Source organism: Apaloderma vittatum, unplaced genomic scaffold (assembly GCF_000703405.1).
Source record: "Apaloderma vittatum isolate BGI_N311 unplaced genomic scaffold, ASM70340v1 scaffold30293, whole genome shotgun sequence".
NCBI lineage: Eukaryota > Metazoa > Chordata > Aves > Trogoniformes > Trogonidae > Apaloderma > Apaloderma vittatum.
In genome coordinates this window covers 1-18,004 of record NW_009706880.1, presented here as the reverse complement: position 1 = coordinate 18,004, position 18,004 = coordinate 1, and the positions used below count along the sequence as shown (strand labels likewise).

The 18,004-nt window shown below is 45.2% G+C and overlaps 1 protein-coding gene across 1 annotated transcript; it reads left to right on the top strand.

Annotated features, from left to right (window-relative positions):
- Positions 1-369: 369 nt before the first annotated feature.
- LUC7L (LUC7-like (S. cerevisiae)) lies at positions 370-17,009 on the top strand. Its single transcript, XM_009865968.1, has 10 exons — positions 370-379; positions 1,135-1,229; positions 5,673-5,771; positions 6,486-6,596; positions 7,251-7,394; positions 7,800-7,976; positions 8,768-8,856; positions 13,253-13,282; positions 14,221-14,385; positions 16,868-17,009. The coding sequence occupies exons 1-10, from the start codon at positions 370-372 to the stop codon at positions 17,007-17,009; spliced, it is 1,062 nt and encodes a 353-aa protein (XP_009864270.1).
- The last annotated feature ends 995 nt before the right edge of the window (positions 17,010-18,004 follow it).

The following is an 18,004-nucleotide window of genomic DNA, read 5'->3' as shown; positions in this document are numbered from 1 at the left end:
TCATGTTCATCGAGCCGTGAGTCACAACCAATTTTTAAAGCTGTTATAACAAAAAAAAAAAAGTGTTTGCTTTTTTTCACAAGTAACTTTAAAAGTGTAGCTTAGAAAGAAAAAAAAAAAAACATTTTCAGTAGACACAACATTATTCCTGGATGCTTGCGAATCCTGAACTATATTCATACTTTAGTATTACACATACCTGTGTCATATACACAGATGAGCTTTAAAATTGTCACATACCATTACCACTTTGCCTTTACTTTTATGTATCATTCCCCTGACTTCCTTACTGCAGGTGTGGGCAAGAAAACTTTTCCTTTAAAACTTTTCAACAGTGGGCATAAAATTCTGCAGCTGAGGTCTTGAAGAATGCAGATGGGTATAGTATATGTTGGAGCTCGCAGTGTGTATTGACTAACTTTGTTTCTTTTTAAATTTTTTTATTTTTTTGCTTTTCTGATATTGTCTTGTTTAAGTGGCTCCTGAGTGTAAAATGTCTTCTGAGGGTGGGGCGTGGGTGGGAAGTACGCTTCGTGTTCCAGGCCAAGACCTACAAGAGTCATCTTTGCACGGCCTTGGAAAGCACACTGCATATTTGGTTTTCAAACCAAATGGACTGATGGCTTGGTTGTCAAATGACCAAATAGCAATCACCTGTAAAAAAAACACTACTGAGCACAGCCCTGTTTTGTGATTGATGGCCCTCCGAAAGCGTGGGTTTTGGTATCTCCTGCTCTTTCCCCACAGTAGAAAAAGGAGGGGGGAAAAAAAGAGAGAGAAAAAGGAGGCTTTGGCTGCGAGCCAGACTGTCTGTCTCCTGTTTTCTCTTCTGGCTGTGCTGTCTCTTTATATGGATGACAGGCCTTGGATGTTACTTGGCTCACCAACACTGTGTTTAACATGGTGTACTGGATGAATAAAAGCTAAAATAGTTGTTTGTTGCCAATTATGAGTGTTCCAGAATATCCTGTTACCCTCTAAGCTTTATTTCTTTTTTTTTTTTTGAATAATTCTGGGGAGCAGGAACACCAAGTATTTTAATCTGCATATTGAGGCGAAATGTTCATACCGGCATCTTTGTTCTCTTATCAGTATTCTAATGTCTCCTTATTTAAAACCACAAATGAATTTCAGGAGATGAAACCAGACAAAGGGTGAAGTTTACAGACGATCGTGTTTGCAAGAGCCACCTTCTGGATTGCTGTCCTCATGATATCCTGGCCGGAACAGTAAGTATATTCTCTGTAATAAGGAATTCTGGTGAGGCAGATGTTGGTACAGCTCTTCAGGGCTCATCTGTCCATCGTGAATAACCTCTAGGAGAGGTCAGGCTTTCTGCACCCAGGGAGCGGTCACAACTTTAGTTTTGGTTTCTCAGAGTTGTGTGTGGAACTGCTGAAGTCAGGAGCTCTCAGAATTCACTTGGAATGTTTTTTCTCTCACAATCCCACATGAAGTTGCAAGCTTTTAGCAGTTTGAGTCTGTTAGTACCTGAAACTTGTCCTATGGAGGTTGCAAGTCTTTTGTTATCAGCTGCAATAATTGTTAATCCTTGAAGCTTTTCAGTCCTCTTTTTCCAGCCATGTGATGTTCCCCTGATGGAACAGCAGCTTTTTCGTGGCATGGTCATGGCAGGTTACAGCTCAGGCTGACTTTGTCCTTAGAGGTGGTTGATCTGAGGGGTGTGTTGCTCTGCGTGACTGGTTTGAAAACAGTTGGGCTGGCTCCTCCACTGCTGCCCTCTGGGGACAGAGCTGGCCAGTTGTCAAAGGGAGCTGGCCAGTTGTCAAAGGTCTGGCTCACGTGCACTGTCAGAGAGCAAAAGATGACGTGGGCTTTGAACAGCGAGGTCTTGCAAAGTGAGTAGGCAGTTCAGGCACCCAGGTGAAAGACGCAGTCTGACTTCCAGAAGAAAACAGTGCCTGTCTTTTGTAATTGTTGCTGTGTTACAGAGTTGCAGACTGGAGATGAATCTGAATGTTTGAAATCCGCCTTTACCCTCACTGTTTGAGACTAAATACTCTGGCAATTCACATTGTCTGTCTGCTTAATCAGATTGTTTAAAGATGCTGCTGCCATTTGTAGCCCGTCCTGCTGTTATTCCAAGAGCAGAGTTGGACACAGTGGGTCACCCACAAAGGGGAGGGCTGGCGTTCCTTCCTCTGTGTCACTGCGATAGTGAGACTGTGACAGCACGGGGTGAAAGAGCTTTAGAAAATCCTGCCTCGGCTCTGGGCACGCAAACTTCAACTTCACAATGGCTGCTATTGCAGAATAAGATTGGAAGAGCTGAATGCCAGTCTTTGTATGTCTTTGTATTTATTTCTTATTAACTTGAAGCTCTGTTGTAGTTTTCAGCGATTGTTCCATCAGCCTCCACAGCGCCTCGCTCCCGTTTCAGAATTTTAAATCACCTTCTGCCCACCTCCATCCTTCGTGCGGGTCACTGTGGTTAGGGTGTATTTTTGACATGAGAAAATGTGTTGGTGCCACAGCTCTGTGTTGAAAGAACATGTGATGTCCAGAATGGGAACAGCATTTCAGCTGTCAGCGCTATCAGCACAGAACGAAACCTGACTGGAATGTGCCGCCTTTCCTCGTGATCTCAGTCAGGTTCACCGGCATCTCATGGTGCTCCATGAAGGGAAGAGCTGTGTGGGTGAAGCAGCCTCAGCCGGACAGGGTAGTCTCCATCTCTGGATGTGTATTACTGCAGAAATCAGGACCTTAGATCTTTTTTGCAATCTTGTAACAGATGCACCTTCTGGTGCTGGTTATGTTGCATCCTCCCCCCTGAAGGCATTGTTACTGCTGCATCCTTCGTGTCTGTGTGCAGATACCCTTAGTGGGAGGCTGACTGGAGGTGAGCAGGGAGCTGGATCCCTGGGGTAGCTGTGCTCATTGAAATGTGGTGGAGTCCAAGTCATTGACCTTCAGGTGCAGAGAAGGAGAAGGAGCCCAGGCTGTAAGCAAAGCTCTGGCATATTCCCGAGAGCTGCAGGAGGCAGGTTGATGTTTGTTTTGTTTAGATGTGCAAGTGTTCCTGATCATAAGAGCTGTAATTTTGATTTGGCTTATTCTTGTCGTTATTCTTTTTTGGTCCCAGAAACGTGGCTAAAACTTGTCGCTAAATAAGCTGCGATGGTTCTCTTTTTGGTCTCCATGGGAAAGGAGAAAATTCTGGGAGAACTCAAGTTAGTTTAGTACGCCCGTGTGCTGTTACCCGGGGACTTGTCAACTAGATCGTTAGTGGCCTGCACCGCGTTAGTTCTGCGGCTAACGGTGAGTGTATTTCTGTCACTGGAAGTACTGCAGTACATTCAGAGATGGCATCAGCTGGTAAGCCTCCTGAATTTTAGCTTTGCCAGGAGGTCAAGTTTCCTTTTTCACTTGGGCAAAACTCTGAAGCTCTAATTATTATTTAAGAGCCTTTCTCATGGAAATAGACTTTCTGATGAGTTAGCAGTTTAGCGGAGATCGTAGGAGATGCCTCAGAATGTGAATTGCTCAGCAGATGCAAGCAGGACTAATTACCAGTGGCATCTAAATGTGTTAAATCTTTGTGCGTATGAGGATTTAAATCTTTACTCGGGCCATGCTCTCTCAAATACCTGTATTATAAACCAGACACGGGTGTTGACTGGAGCAAGTCACGATCCCTGCTGGAAAGAGGGTGAGTATTTGATGACAGACCTCCCTGAGACGAGAGGATTCTGAGTCAGAAGGGCTAGTGATCTTACCCCAAGTGAGCAATACCTGTGAAAATCTCTACACACCTAAATCATCTCCAAGGATGTGGAGGAGGACTCAAGGTTTGTATGCCCATGAGACCTGAATGTTTTCCCCCAGAGAAAGAGGTTTGATAAACAGGGAGAGGAATATGGAGCATGCTGTCTGCTCTTCTGAAGTTGTGGGTTGGAGCCCCTTCTCTGAAGCAGAGCTAGTGGCTATGATCTATAACAATCGCATCAAATATTGCTATTTTCTCCCTGTATTGGAAAGAAATCTCAATAGAATAACCGTAAAATATCTAAATCATATTGTGACAAGATATTTTTGTGGTAAAATAACAGTAGCTCGCTAACATTCTTTGAAGAGGCTTGCCTGAAGATGAACATGATTTAGCTCTGAAAGTACCGAACGCTTTTTTTTGTAGGCATTAAGTTTCTACCATTAGAGAGCTCAGCAGGACTATTCCTGGATACAGTGTCTGTTTCTGTAGCCTGCTGCCTGTGGCCTCCTGTTTCTGGTAAATCTGAGCAAAACGAGGAAGACTAAATAGTGGCAAGTCATCCGGCATCGTTTTCTTTGTTTAAACAAGAAAAGCGAATAGCACGGGTAACTGCTGAAACTCAGAGCGTTACCTGGTGGAGCTTGCTGTAGTTGCTTTGCTTCATTCTAAACACTTCTGTTGCTGCTGCCCGAGTGCGTTGCTTCACATAAGTGTCCCTGGCACCCCCAGCTCTAGTTTGTGATGTTCCGCAGGGATTCTGTGTTGATCCCGATGTAGCTGCATTTGGCTTTTTCTGCAGTTCAGCGAGTTGACACCTGTTGCACTATGTTCAGGTTCAGGCTCTTTGGGACTGGTGGTGACTGGAGAGGGAGACGATGGCTCACTGGGCTGTTCCTTCCTGTACCCTGCTATTTGTTCTGTTGCTCACACTTAGGCCTTTTATGGTTTTGGCTTTCAAGATGTCATATTCTTTTTCTATTCTAGGAAATAGACAAATGTTCTCTGTTACATATCGATAATGTTGAAACACGGTTTCTGTGTTTTGAGAGCATGATTAACTTGGGTTTGTGTGGCTGTTAACTACTAGGTTGGGGGAAAATAAAAAAATTGCATCGACTGCAATGGGAGTGAAGGGTGGCATGTGAGTCAGAGCTTTCTGGGAAGGGAGATGCTCTCAAGAAGTCTCTTACTAGATGGGCTAATGAGTAGGAATTAGCTTCGCCGGTCAAGTTTTAAAATTCCATACCGCAGCTGAATGGGGGAAGGGGCAAGCTGAAGAATTACGAGTTGGTTGGTGCTTTTCTGCTGGCCGTAGTCCTTATCCCCTTAAGTCCACTTGTTGTTGATAAGAAACATTCTCTCTGTGTTCTGTGATTTGATATCTTTCAAGATGTAACCAGGACCCATCCTGATGAGGATGTGCTTTACCAGGTGAGCTTTAAACAGGGTGCAAAACTGTATGTCTTCCTCTATAACCACGTGTTGCCTGACCTAGTCGAGAGGTGGTGTCTCTGGTGGAAGGGAGGCTGGATTAAAATGATCTCTAAGGCCCCTTCCAGCCTAGGCCATTCTGTGATTCTATGATTCTATAACAGGAGGCGTTTGATATTAGTGCCGGTTGAAGGAGTTGCTGCTGCAGTGTGCTGTGCCCTCCCAGCTCCCTCCCAGCAATTTCTAAGGTGGTACTGTGACCTAGAGCGGGAGTAGAGCTCGTCTTAAGAGCGTTTGGAGTGTTGTACTGCTGTTCCTGGAACACCTCAAAGAGGAGTTATGGCAAGCGTGTTGCTTTTCTGGCTAGTTCTGTTACTGACAGGTTAAGAGGAAGCTCTTCTTCTTAAAGAGGTAGTGTTAGTGATATGATACAGTTAGAGTTAAGCATCTGCTGCTTGTTGCCATGCTCGAGGGTTCTTAGACTGACTTTCTTTTTTCTTCTCAACAGCGAATGGACCTGGGAGAATGTACAAAGATCCATGACTTGGCACTGCGAGCAGATTATGAGATTGCAAGTAAAGAGAGAGATCTGTTTTTTGAGCTGGATGTGAGTACGGAGAAATTTTAGTTCCTTTTGTGAAAAATGTCTCTTGAAGTTATTTGGCTGAACAATACAAGTCGGTGGTCATTTCAGCTAGCCTTATTGTTCGATGTGTTATCTGGCAAGAACGTGCAGCCCCTTCCCGAATGCCAGCTTGATTGTTGACTTAAAATTGTAAAAGTGTAATTATGGCCCTTGCCAAGCCCATTAGTGCAGCTAGCTGGGAGGATCCTCTGGCATTCCTTACGTCCCACACCTGCTGCTCTGTACCAGGTCATTGTAACTTGGTGGCCTCTCCCAGAAGGAGATTTGACATTAAAAGCCTTCTGCTCTGTTGTTTCGCTTTTGCCAGGTTCAGCTTTCTATAATGGAACAAATCAATGGAAGAAAAATTCTGTTTTTCCTTTTCGGTTATTTGAGTGCTTTTGTCTTTGCACCTGTTGCTCATGAGTTGAAAGTTCCAGTGCAAAGGGATCTTCGTATGAGCGCTTTGTTACATGTCAGAGTAAAGGAGCTGTGTCAGGTTCCAGACAGATGACAAACTTAAGGGCAGGGATCAAATTTTACTTTTGCTGCAAAGTGTCCTATTTTTTTTTTCTCAAGGCATCTGTTCTTGAGGTTTGTGTAGTCACCAGGATCACACCAGCTAGCTGTTGGCTGTCAAAGCTAGATCTGGCACAGAGAGCACCTTTATTCACAATTCTTTGTCTGAACATGCAGGCTATGGATCACCTGGAATCCTTCATTGCTGAGTGTGATAGGAGAACAGAACTGGCCAAGAAACGCCTGGCTGAGACACAGGAAGAGATCAGTGCCGAAGTATCTGCAAAGGTATTGTCCTCTCATTAAACGTTTGTTCTGCAAGTCTGTGAGAGCTCTGTTGTCTCTGACACCACTGATACTGGGAAGTTAAGCTCCACAAAGGCTTTCTGGGTTCCAGCCATCCTTCTCAAACGGTGCTTGACCATTCTTGTGAAAAACTTACTGGTTCAGAGGGCCATAGTAGTGTAAAGCTTGAAAATAGGTTGTTTTCGCATGGCAGTAAAATATATTGGTTCCCACACCACCACTCTTCAGTGTTAATGTAATGGCTTAGGATAGTAAATCTGTCCTGTGTTTGTCTTTTCACTTAATGAATGCTCCTGGAGTTTCCTCTTTAGAAACTTGCTCCATCAGGACAATACAAAGCATTTCTGAAGCTGGTTTTGTGGCCTCTATCCTGTCCCGCAAGCCAGAAATGTGCTTCTGTTTGTGGCAGAATGGATTATGTTCTCCTGGAGTCTGGTTTCTCTCTTTGCTGTGTGTCTGCGACTGCCTTGCCTGTAGTTGGCTCCCATTCCCTTTTTGTTGGGACTCCTTTGACTTTTGGAGATGTACTGTCATCTTCCAACAACTGCTTTTCTTAAGTTTTTTTTAAGAAAAAGAAGTCATCCTGCAAGCTCTTGCAAGTGTTTTGCCTCATTAAAAACACACTATTCTCTTTAGGCGGAGAAAGTACATGAGCTGAATGAAGACATTGGAAAACTCTTAGCTAAAGCTGAGCAGCTGGGAGCGGAAGGAAATGTTGATGAGTCTCAAAAGATCCTGATGGAAGTGGAGAAAGTCCGAGCCAAAAAGAAAGAGGCAGAGGTATGGCCTTGCTTCTCTTAGGAATTGTGATAGTGGACCAAGTACATGACAAACAGCTGGGTGTTGCTATGTTGCCAGCACCTCCCTCTTTCGATTTCAGCCGTGTGTCAGCGAGCAGTTGGCAGCAGTAGCTGAAAAGAAGAAAAGCTTTTTAGAAACTTTTATCTGGGGAAGACAGCTGACTGGGGTGTGGAGGGATTCATCCTCTGAAATATTTGGTCGCTAGTCACTTACTGTCAGGTCAGCTGTGCTCACAAATCGTTTTGTATGGCAACTTTTTTTATGTTCGGGGTGTTTTTTTAATTCTTGAAAGCAGCAGAGCAGTTCTTAGCAAGGGTTTACCTGGAGGGATGTGTCTGTGTAAGGGTTCCCTGACATTTGTGTGGGGTTTTTGACTCCCTTTAGGAAGAATACCGGAATTCAATGCCTGCATCCAGTTTCCAGCAGCAGAAGCTACGTGTGTGTGAAGTCTGTTCAGCGTATCTTGGTCTCCACGACAACGACCGGCGTCTTGCTGACCACTTTGGAGGCAAATTACACTTGGGTTTCATTCAGATTCGTGAGAAGCTGGATCAGCTGAGGGTAATTTTGTCAGTTTTAAACATTCTCCTTGTAGTTTTGAAGACACTTGGCACTTGTATTAAATTCACCCAGGATTATTTGCAGAATGCTTGTAGGAGCTCAGAAATTTCTGATTGTCGAGCCCCTGAAACTTCAAATGGAGGTTTGCGTAGCCTCGCGTATTCTGTAATTTCATGGGTTACTAAAAAGTGCCCTCAGAATCAGTCAAACCAGACCGCTGCTGTCATTTCTTCCTTAAATACATGAAACTGTTGTTGCCCGTTCTCGTTGGCTTATCTGAAATTTATCGCTGGGGGTTTTTTGACTACTGAAGAGTGCTTTCAGACCTCTTAACTGAAGTTTTGCGCAACGTTGTCAGTGAAGTTCTTCAGTAGCTGAAGGGGTTAGATGTTTTCTGGAATGATTTGTAATGGAGTTGCAGTACTGGCCTTGCTTTATCCTTCACAAGTAAGAGTTGCAAGTCCTGTGCCGTATTCATCAGTGAGGTCAGTGCCTGGAGCCCAGAGCACTGTTCAGTTGTGTGCTGTGTGTGCTCATGGTGAGATAGTCCTTGCCTCAAACCTTACGGGTTTGTCTCTTAGAGCACAGGCACTGGGGAGTGCGCTGATGTAAGCTCAAGCTGTGATGAAAAGGAGAATCTTGCTGGAGGTCTTGACTAGCAAAATGCAGTGAAATGGTTATTTGTCTTATTACCTTTGTCTTACTACCTGAATAGTCACATTGCCTATCTTTCTGACCGTGTGGCTGAAATATGATGTGGGGTTTTTTTGTTTGTTTTTTTTTTTTTATAGAAAACAGTGGCAGAAAAGCAAGAGAAGAGGAACCAGGACCGTTTGAGACGGAGAGAGGAGAGAGAACGAGAGGAGAGAATGGGCAGACGGTGAGCGGAAGCTGGCAATTGATTTGCAAAGTTGGTTTTGAAATAGTCCAATTTCTTGCATCTGAGCATTGCAGCAGAGTGGCATCTGCTGCTCAAGCAGCTCCTGGGCATGCTCCAGATGCTGTGTGAGCACCTTAGCATTCAGTTAAGGGGAAAACATGCACAAAATCCCTGCCTTAGAGTGATTGTATGTGTATTGTTTTAACCTCCATTGTGTATCTGAAAGGTGTGAGCTCCCCTTTGCCTTCAGACTTACATTGCCCTTATCCCTGCTTCTGGGAATCTGAATCTGGATAAAATGTCCTCATCCAGTGCATCATCTGAGTGGGAGCGTTTAAGATGAGTGAGGGGAGGGTCTGCTCAGAACATGCCTCATGCAAAAATGCCCTGGGCAGCCCTCCTCCCTTCTGGGCTGGGAGGTGACAGCAGAATGGAGCTGGTATCTGTGAGCCAGATAAGAGCTGCCTGTCTTGCTCTGAAGCTTTTCTGCAATAACACTGAGGTGCTTTCGGCACAGCTTTGGAAAACACTTCCAAGGGGATCCAAGGGATCCCAGGGGGTGGCTGCTTGTGATGGCTGTGGCAGTGTGTCACCTGCTCAAAGGTGTATGATCCCTTAACAGTGGGAGTGGCCGCAGTGTTGGTATTTTCAGGACAAGCTTTTCTGCGTCTCGCCAGCTGAACTGGAAAAACTATTTCTTCTTTAATTAAACAGACATCTTGAGTGTAAACAGCTCAGTTAAACAGCCTGGTGTGGTGAGGGTGATTGTTGGCAGTGGTCAGGAAGAGGAAGTGGTTGGGTAGGAATGCTGTTGGTTGTGACAGCATCGCCCCAGTTGCCTCACACGTTTCTCCTCTTGTGCTTTTTCCATCCAAAAAACAACCACCTTGCTGCCTGTGGAAAGCTCTTTTTGACCCTCAGTGCCGACAGAAGAGCATTTCTCGGCCATCTGTATCTGAGGCATATGAGATAGGTAACTCTGCAGTGCGCTGGCTTCTGGGTATATGTTGCTGGAAGTTCTAGCAAAGAAATAATGAAATTGGAGCAGCTTGGTTTTGTGTGATCTGTGGCATGGTGATTTTGGAGTATTGTGAAGAGGTAAGCCCCAAATTGTTACATGTTCTTCAGTTAGGATGTTTTGTGAGGTTTTTCCTCTCTATGGATTGCCTAGTGTCCTCTAAAGTGTCAGTTTGTGCTGTGGTTTTGTCCTGAACTGCAGCACTCTATGCATAGAGAGCCTCACAGCTTTCTGGGGTCCATGCAAGATTGTCAGTGATGCAGTGATATTTGAGAGCTGTGGAGTCTGGAGCTGGCTGATGAGTGCAGGAGTTAATCAAAAAGGACTGCTGTGGCAGTCACGATGACATAGCTTGCTGTTGCTGTGGTCAGGAAGATGGAAGTGAAACAAAATGCATCTTCTCATGCTTCGTGGCAGGCTCTTAGAGACCACCAGTAGGGCTGTACCTAACCTGGGCTCAGTGTGTCTGTCCCCGCGGTGCCTCTTCTTCCTGGAGGTCATTTCCCTGTGAAAACTGCTCAGCAGAATTGCCTTCAGGAAGAGTCTTTTGGATCTCCGAGTTGTTCTGCATCCCCCCCCAGTGCTGGCATTCTTCTTCCTGTGGCCTGTCTGTGGCTTTGTTTTTGTGGTTTCAAAAAACCCAAACACAAGCAAGCCCTCAGTTTGTGAGAATTAAGGAGCCTTTTGTGTTCCAGATAGCCTGTCTGTGGAGGCATCTGGTGAGTGGGTTTGAAGACTGCTTCTGAATGCTTGTTTGATGCTTTCAATGTGAAAAGTTTAAGAACTCTGTTGAGTTGGCCTAAAGTCTGAGTTCTTGCTGGTTCCATGTGTGGTATTGCTTAGAGACTGCTGCCAGCCTTTGCTCTTGCCCTCTATGGAGGCATCTGTGCACTCTTCTGTTCAGAAAACGAAGAAAAAGCATATTTTGAAGGAGCCAGGAGTGCTGTACAGAGGAGATCAAATTATTTGCCCCTCCAAAATGAGAACTTGACCCGAAGAAGGAAAATAGTTTTTCCCAGTGGACACTGCATGTCAGAACTGGGCCTGGAGCCCGGGTTTCTCGATTTCTCAGGACCTTCTCCATTGGGAGCTGTGGAACACCGTGCTTACAGGGGCATTTTTCCAGCAAAAACTAATTGGTGACTTCTACCGCTGTTCAGACTGCCTCTCTTAACCAGAGCTTGATACTTTAGGGAACCACAGAAAACATGTTTCTTTCGTAACTCTTCTTGTCATATCTTCATATGCAGTATCTTTGTGGTGTTATTTAGGAAGAGAAAGAGAAGCCTTTGGTGACTTGCAGGCGCTGTAGCATACTGTGGAAGCCTGTAGGTTCACTTGTGAAATTCCAGCTCTCACAAACTGTATTAATTTGTCAACTAAACTGTGATTTCCATGTAGGAATGAGTGAACTGGGTTGTTGCCCCTAGCGGTAAATAAACCCAAGTCCTGTGGTGTTTGGTGTTGCTGGCGACTGCTGGCTACCCGGTGACCTCTTCAGACTGAAATTCTGTGGTGGCATTCTTGGAATCGAAGACCTCAGGATTTGCTTCCAGAGTAGGTGGAGTTGCCAAATGGATATCCTTTGTAATAAGTTGGATAAAAACACAGGTTATGAAGCTCGGGACATAGCTTCTGTGATGCAGGGACAAAAGAGGGAGAGGAAATAATTAATATGCTCAGCCTCTCACTTCTCCGGACATCAGTCTTCTACTGTCTCCTGCTGTATAGTGATTCCGGCTAGTAAGGGAAGTGCTGTTTGGTTCGGTATTTTCTGAATTATGAAGTCTGGCGCTAGGGAGTGATTACCAGGAGTTTATTGTGCAAACTCCTGCTCAGATTGTAGGTGTGGAAGGGCAGTCAGGCTCTTCAGGGGCTGTGGAAGGGCTTTGTGTGGATGTGTGCACTGGTGATTCAGAATAAAGTGATCAGGAGGAAAAGAACATTAAGAACTTGGGAGTAATTACAGCCACCAAAAAGATTCAGCTGCCTGCTGGGCATCTGCAGGAGGTCCTGCTGCTCTGTCAGGCTCTGTTACATGAAAAAGGAGGTGTGTGGTTACTGCCTTGCTCTCCTGGTTTATCAACTTCTCCTTCATCTGGTCGTCTTGTGCATTGCCTCAGTGCACGGCTCATTTCCCTGACTCCGCAAGTTCAGCTCCACCTTGTTTACAGCCTTTCTACCTGAATTCCTTTCTAAATTGTGGGTTCCGTTTTGGTTTTGTTTTTTCTTTTTGCCATGACTGAACAATCCCACTTCACTGTGCAGAAATGTTGGTGCACATTGATTCTCTTAATCTTGGCTTCCTCAGGTACGGTTTTAAATGATATTGTTAAAATAGGTGCTTCCCTGTTGCTTTTTAAAAAATCTGCCTGCATGTAGCATTCAGCTCCATCTTCTGGTTGCAAGAGGGAGTCAAATCACTAAACAGGGAGACCGGCCACATCTCAATTAAAGCAAAAAGAGGCTTTTTGGTGTAAGTTGGCTCTGAAATGTGGTCATAGAGAAGGAGGGAGGGTGTATCTTTCATGTGGAGTGGTATTTTAAGTGGTGCTGAGGAATGGTGCTTGAGAAGTCAAAAGAATTGTGACATTGTTCTTCACAAATGTCAAAAACTAATGCTTCCAGCTTGAGCTGAGAGTGCCACACAGGAGCTCTGAAGCAAAGAAAATGTAAGAAAGAATAGTGAGGCTTCAGTGATTCTTCTAAGAATCATCTTTGTAAATTTGAGATGAAGGATTTTCAGTATATTTCTGTTACTTCTCAGCAATAATTCTTCTCCTTTGTGTCTGTGTCCCCTCTTTTTTTTTTTCCTAGCTCATCTTTCCCAAACAGAGTAAAAATCATTGATCCAAATTTCTTTCTAATGTTTGTTAAATAAACACAGTGAGTAAGAAAATGCTGCTTTCTCTGTATTAAAGCGTTTTTAATGTGCAACTACTTCCAAAGGAACCAAAATTGGAAAGGTGTCAAGTGTCTTTCTGGCTGGAGAGTGGCACTTTGTCTTGAAAATGTTAAGAACTGATGTAGTTGATGTTGTACGGCAGAGGGTAAGAGTATGTAACAAATAGAGCAAACTTCAAAGTCAGAAAGGTTTGTGGTGATGCTTTATTGACAGAGAGGAATTGATTTGTAAACCTTTTCTGACAGAATGTTTTGCACATAGAAACTAGTGTTTCTACAAAGCTCTTCAGGTTTTGACAGATTCTCCCTGCCCCCCAAATTGAAGCTAATTAAATGTTTTAACGACAAGATTGTTCTGAACTGACATATTACGTGGGGTTTGCGAAGAGCTGCCAGGGTGAATGGGTTGTTCTACTGAAAACCTGCTGGCTGGATCCTACGTTCTCATGCTTAACACTCCCTTCTTCTTTCTAGGTCTGGATCAAGAAATAGAGATCGTCGAAGGTGAGTGTGCAGCTCTCCTACAGTTCTCCCAAATGCCGATTTGGTTTCTATCTAGCTACTGAGGTTTTTCCTGGGTCTCACAAGCAGGGTTCACTCAGTGCCTCGGTCTCTTTGGTTTGCTCCCTGAAAGAAATGGGAGCTCCAGATCGGGCACCTCAGTGGTGCTGTGCTCCTTCATGTCACTGGCTGGGACATAAAGCAGAAGCTGACTAGCCTGGTCAGGACAGAGGGTGCGGTGTACTCTGGAGAATAAGTCCAAGAATGTACTTCATGCCTGTTTCCATATGCTTTGATAGTTTTAATGTCAAAAATATATCTGTTACATACATACTATGTCAGGTATGAAAAAATAGATTTGAGATTAAAGCCCCTCCAGCTCTGTGAAGAGCTTGCCTTAATAGTGGTCACAGAGTTCTCTGTGATCGTTCACTTGGAGATCTTCCTCTCTCCTGCTTTCCGTAATACACTGACATCCTTTGTTATGTTTTTAGAGCAGATTGAAACAAATCTGCTTCTAAAGTGCAGTGCTTTCACAAGGGAGAGTCTCTTTTGGCAGGCTGCCGTACGGGTTTCGGTAATTCCACATGCCACTTTCTTCAGCCTCTCTTCTACTTACATAGGCCTCGCTTTGAGGGAGGCACGATTCGTAAGCTCTGCTCTAGTATCTGTGCATGCTCCTGTTAATGGTGGGAGCTTTTTTTATGTAAGCTTGCCAGCAAATGGAATGTAGCCATTGGCATGTTGTTGGTAGCCCAGGAGGGAGGTGCCCACCATGTGGGTGGTCTGCCCTCTGTGTTGGCAGGGATGCGGCTGGTGGAGGGTGGTGGGTGCTGTTGTTCTGGATATTTGTTACTTGGGAATGCCTGAGAGATGGGCTCAGGTACGCAGATTTGATGTACTGGCCCTTCTGAGTCTGAGGCAATCTGTGTCCTCTTCAGATCGCGGTCTCGGGACAGGAGGCGAAGACGCTCAAGGTCAGCTTCCCGTGAACGGCGAAAGTCTCGCTCCCGGTCCCGAGACCGACACAGACGCCACCGGAGCCGTTCCCGCAGCCACAGCAGAGGTCACCGACGGGGATCCAGAGACAGGAGTTCAAAACACAAGTATGTATTCCTGACATGAGTGCTTCTGGAAAGCGGAGTCCGTGGCATCCCATCGAGGCTCCTCCGTCCCTTAGAGCAAGCAGGAGCCTGACAGGGTTCTCAGGCAGGGGCTGCAGTGTCCTGTACCAGCTCTCGGGCCAAAGCAGGATTTCCCTGTGGCTGTTTGTCCTTAGCTACACGTGAGGGCAGTCGGGCAGTAACTGTGCAGCGAGATCCTAGCTTGAGAGAGGAGAGTCTAGGAGATGGAACCAGTTCCCTGATTTGTAGTGCTGAGTCTTGGGAAATTGCTGGGGTTTGTTTGAGAAGCAGCACAAAGGCCTTCTTGAGCTAACTGAGTCTCCCTGGGCCTGTAAAAGGCAAGTAACTGAGAGACAGTTTTTTCTGTGGCTGCCTTCTGCTTCCCCCCGTCTTTCTATCAGTGCTGGTGTGGGGAAGGTGATGTATGATTTGGGATCTGGAGGAGGCCTTCCATTAGAAGGCTGCTTGGGAGAAAGGCAGCTCTTCAGGAATCTGCACTGGAGGGAGGAGAAAAGGAAGTCAGGAGGGGGATTATACCATTCTCCTGTCTCTGAGAAACTCTGTAGTCTGAGGAAGGGCTTCAAGTCTCTTCCAAAACTCAGTGACACCCACTGTGTGGAAGGAAGGATGAGGCAAGTATATATAGGAGTGTTAGAAAGATGGAAAGGCATCCTTGTGTTTCCTTACAGCCCTCCTAAGCCCAGGAGCAAGTCTATCACCAGGCGCTTGCTGAAGTTAGGTCTGGCTTCTTTTAAATGCACCTGATTAATAGGGGAGTGCTTTAGCACTGTCTCACCTGATTAGGCACCACTACTTGAGTACAGTTCTAGAAACAAGCCTGCTGTTGTGTGTGTTGTGTCACTTGAGCTAAGGGGTAAGAAGAAGTTTTAAAGGTACTTGATGAAGGGGAGGGAAATAATGGTCTGAAAAAAAGAAGTCTGTTAATAAATGAGGGGGGGTGTAAATACTGTTGATTCTCCAATGGCTGAGATACTAAAGTCCTTTTTTAAATCTGTCTTGAACATGAAAATTAAAGAAAAGAAGTTTGGACAATTAGGAAGTGAGGAAGACCCTGTAATAACTATTACTAAAGAGCAGGTAAGGGATTACTTCAAAAACCTTGAACACATTCGAATCAGCCCATCAAGATCGCAGGGGGATTGGCTAGCTGACATACTTTCACAAAATTACTGAGAACTGGGGAGAGAGCAGGATCAGCTTAAGAAAACAAAACTAAAAGAAGAGAACAAACAGAAAAATTCTGTTCCCTGAAAGAATGTAGCTTCTGTTTTCACCTCGAGAATTAATGAAACCTGCATTCAGGTTCTGCTGGTCTCATTTGTAGAAGGAAGTGGAGAGCCTGCTTCAGGATCTGGAGATTTCAGAGCAGCAGGCATTGTTGTGGAAACATGGAAAGAGCTAATTTCATGAGACAGACTCATGTGAAATGACTGGTTAAATGACACGATTTAATGAAAATGAAATTGCTTATGCGATACAGAGGCTTGTAAGGTTTTAATATATCAGTTGTGCAGCATTTCCAAGCCTTATAGCCACCATGAATGAAAGCTGGAACCTCTAAGGTACCTGCCAGCTCTTCCTCTTGCGACTGTAAAGGAAAACCTGTGTACTGAGTCCTGGAGTAAAATGTGTTGGCTCTGCAGAGTCTGTGAAAGCCTCTGCCTAGTTCTGCAGGGGTACGGGCTGCTGGAGCTCGTATGGGATCAGCGTTTTTTGCAAGCTGCTAGTCGATAAGCCGGCATGAATCATGTGGGAAAGCAGCCTTTGGAGATTGGACCTGCCAGGAAGCCCTCTGCTTAATTCTGCATGGGCTGGTACGGTGAAGCACTGATGAAAATCTGTAGCTGTTGCTCGGACAGGCTGTGAAAAGATCTGCCCCTGATGTGGGCTGTGAATATAAATGTGGGTCATCCTGGCTTTGAACCCAGGATGCTGCCAAGTGCAGCACTTGCCCAGATGCAAAGTTAAAAAGCCGAGGGCTGAGCAAGCGTCTGAGCCCAGAGAATATCCTTGGTGTAGAAAGCAACTGAGGAGAAAGCTGCTAGCTTAAAGCAGAACAAAAAAACACTCCGGAGGCCAGAGACAGAGCTGAGCGACAGGCAAGGAAGAAATTGCAAGTGCTTTAGTATGGCCCAGTAAACAAACAAGAGGCCCAGGGAAGACCTCAGAGAGCCCCTGCGGCAAGGATCACCTCAAAGAGGGAGTAACAAAGGCTGTGCCACGCACTCAGCACTGCAAGACTGGTGTCCTCCTATGTAAAGCTTAGAGAGGGCCCAGAGTTGCTGTCTTGAGGGACGGCACTCCCAACATCACAGTACCTAGGCACATTTCCGTAAGAAACGTGTTATGCCACAGCCCTGTTAGAGAAAGATGATGTCATGTTGTGCATACTTGAAATTTTTTAGTTGTGAAGCTTACAGCGATGGTTTACTTTGTGCTTCAGATCTTCTAGAGATCGATCTTCAAGAGAAAAGTCCCGAGACAGAGAGAGAAAAGAGAAGAGCTCTTCTGAGAGGCGGCACGAGAGCACAAATGGCAAATCTCGTTCCAAGAGATCAGAAGAGAGAGAAGCTGGCGAGATCTGAACTCAAACGATCTGTGTTGCACTGTAAATAGTCTGATAAACATTCTACACAAAGCCTAAATTTCCCATTTATATTTACTGAATACAACTCATCTTTTGTAGTTTGGAATTTTTATTGTTTGGCAGATAGCTGTGAGTTTGTAGAGACACAGAGTTACGTACTGTCTAACAGGGTTTTGTTCTAGTAGGAATAAACAAATTTGGACGGATCGTTTTCAATTCAGGCCAGTGGTTGACAGGCGGCGTTTGTCCCGACCCAGTGAGCGCGGCAGCCTGGGGCAGCGCTGCGGTCGGAGACCTCAGCTGCTGTGACGTTTGTAACGCTTTGGCCCTTTCCAAAAGAACCTACCTGACCCTTAGTGAGCACACCAGTAGCACTGGTTCTCACTTAATTAACTTTTCCTTCTGTTTATATGTGTTAAAAGAAATGCAGAAGTGGGGTTTTTTGGGGGTTGGTTTATTTTTTAATATTTTTATTTGTAGCGCTTAGCCACCTCATTTTTATGTCTTCGGCGTTCGGCAGTTGCCTCACTATTCCAGCTAAGTCAAGACAGAATTTGGTGCTGATCTGCCTATTTAGAAAGCTGTTCATCTTTCTGAGGGTGACCACATCAGCTGGAGCACATTCCTAAGATGGGCTCAAGCCTGGGTGTAGCACATTTACAGATAAGATATGGTGGAAAGCACGGACAGATGTCTTCTGTCAAGGAGTACAGCCAGAGCTAGTCTGCCTGCTTGCTGTGCACTCCAGAGTCGGAGCTTCCTCCGGGGAGTTTTCTGACTTGCCAGAAAAGCCTTGGTGTATATTTTTAAGGCTGCTCAGGCAGAAGGTGGCCGAGTGTCAGAGGTAACTGGGGGTGGAGCGAAACCCGGGGCAGGGTGAGGAAAGGAGCTGTCTGTCTCGGGCTATACCGCTTCTCCTGCCACCCAGGCATGGGAGGAACTTTGCATATTGTAACTAGCTTATTTGTAACTAGGTTTATTTTGCGCTAGGGA

Bases quoted from the DNA above. Each gene is read 5' to 3' on its own strand.
- LUC7L (XM_009865968.1), top strand. The intron at 1,230-5,672 runs GTAAGTATATTC...TCTTCTCAACAG, and splicing joins ATGATATCCTGGCCGGAACA to CGAATGGACCTGGGAGAATG. The intron at 5,772-6,485 runs GTGAGTACGGAG...CTGAACATGCAG, and splicing joins ATCTGTTTTTTGAGCTGGAT to GCTATGGATCACCTGGAATC.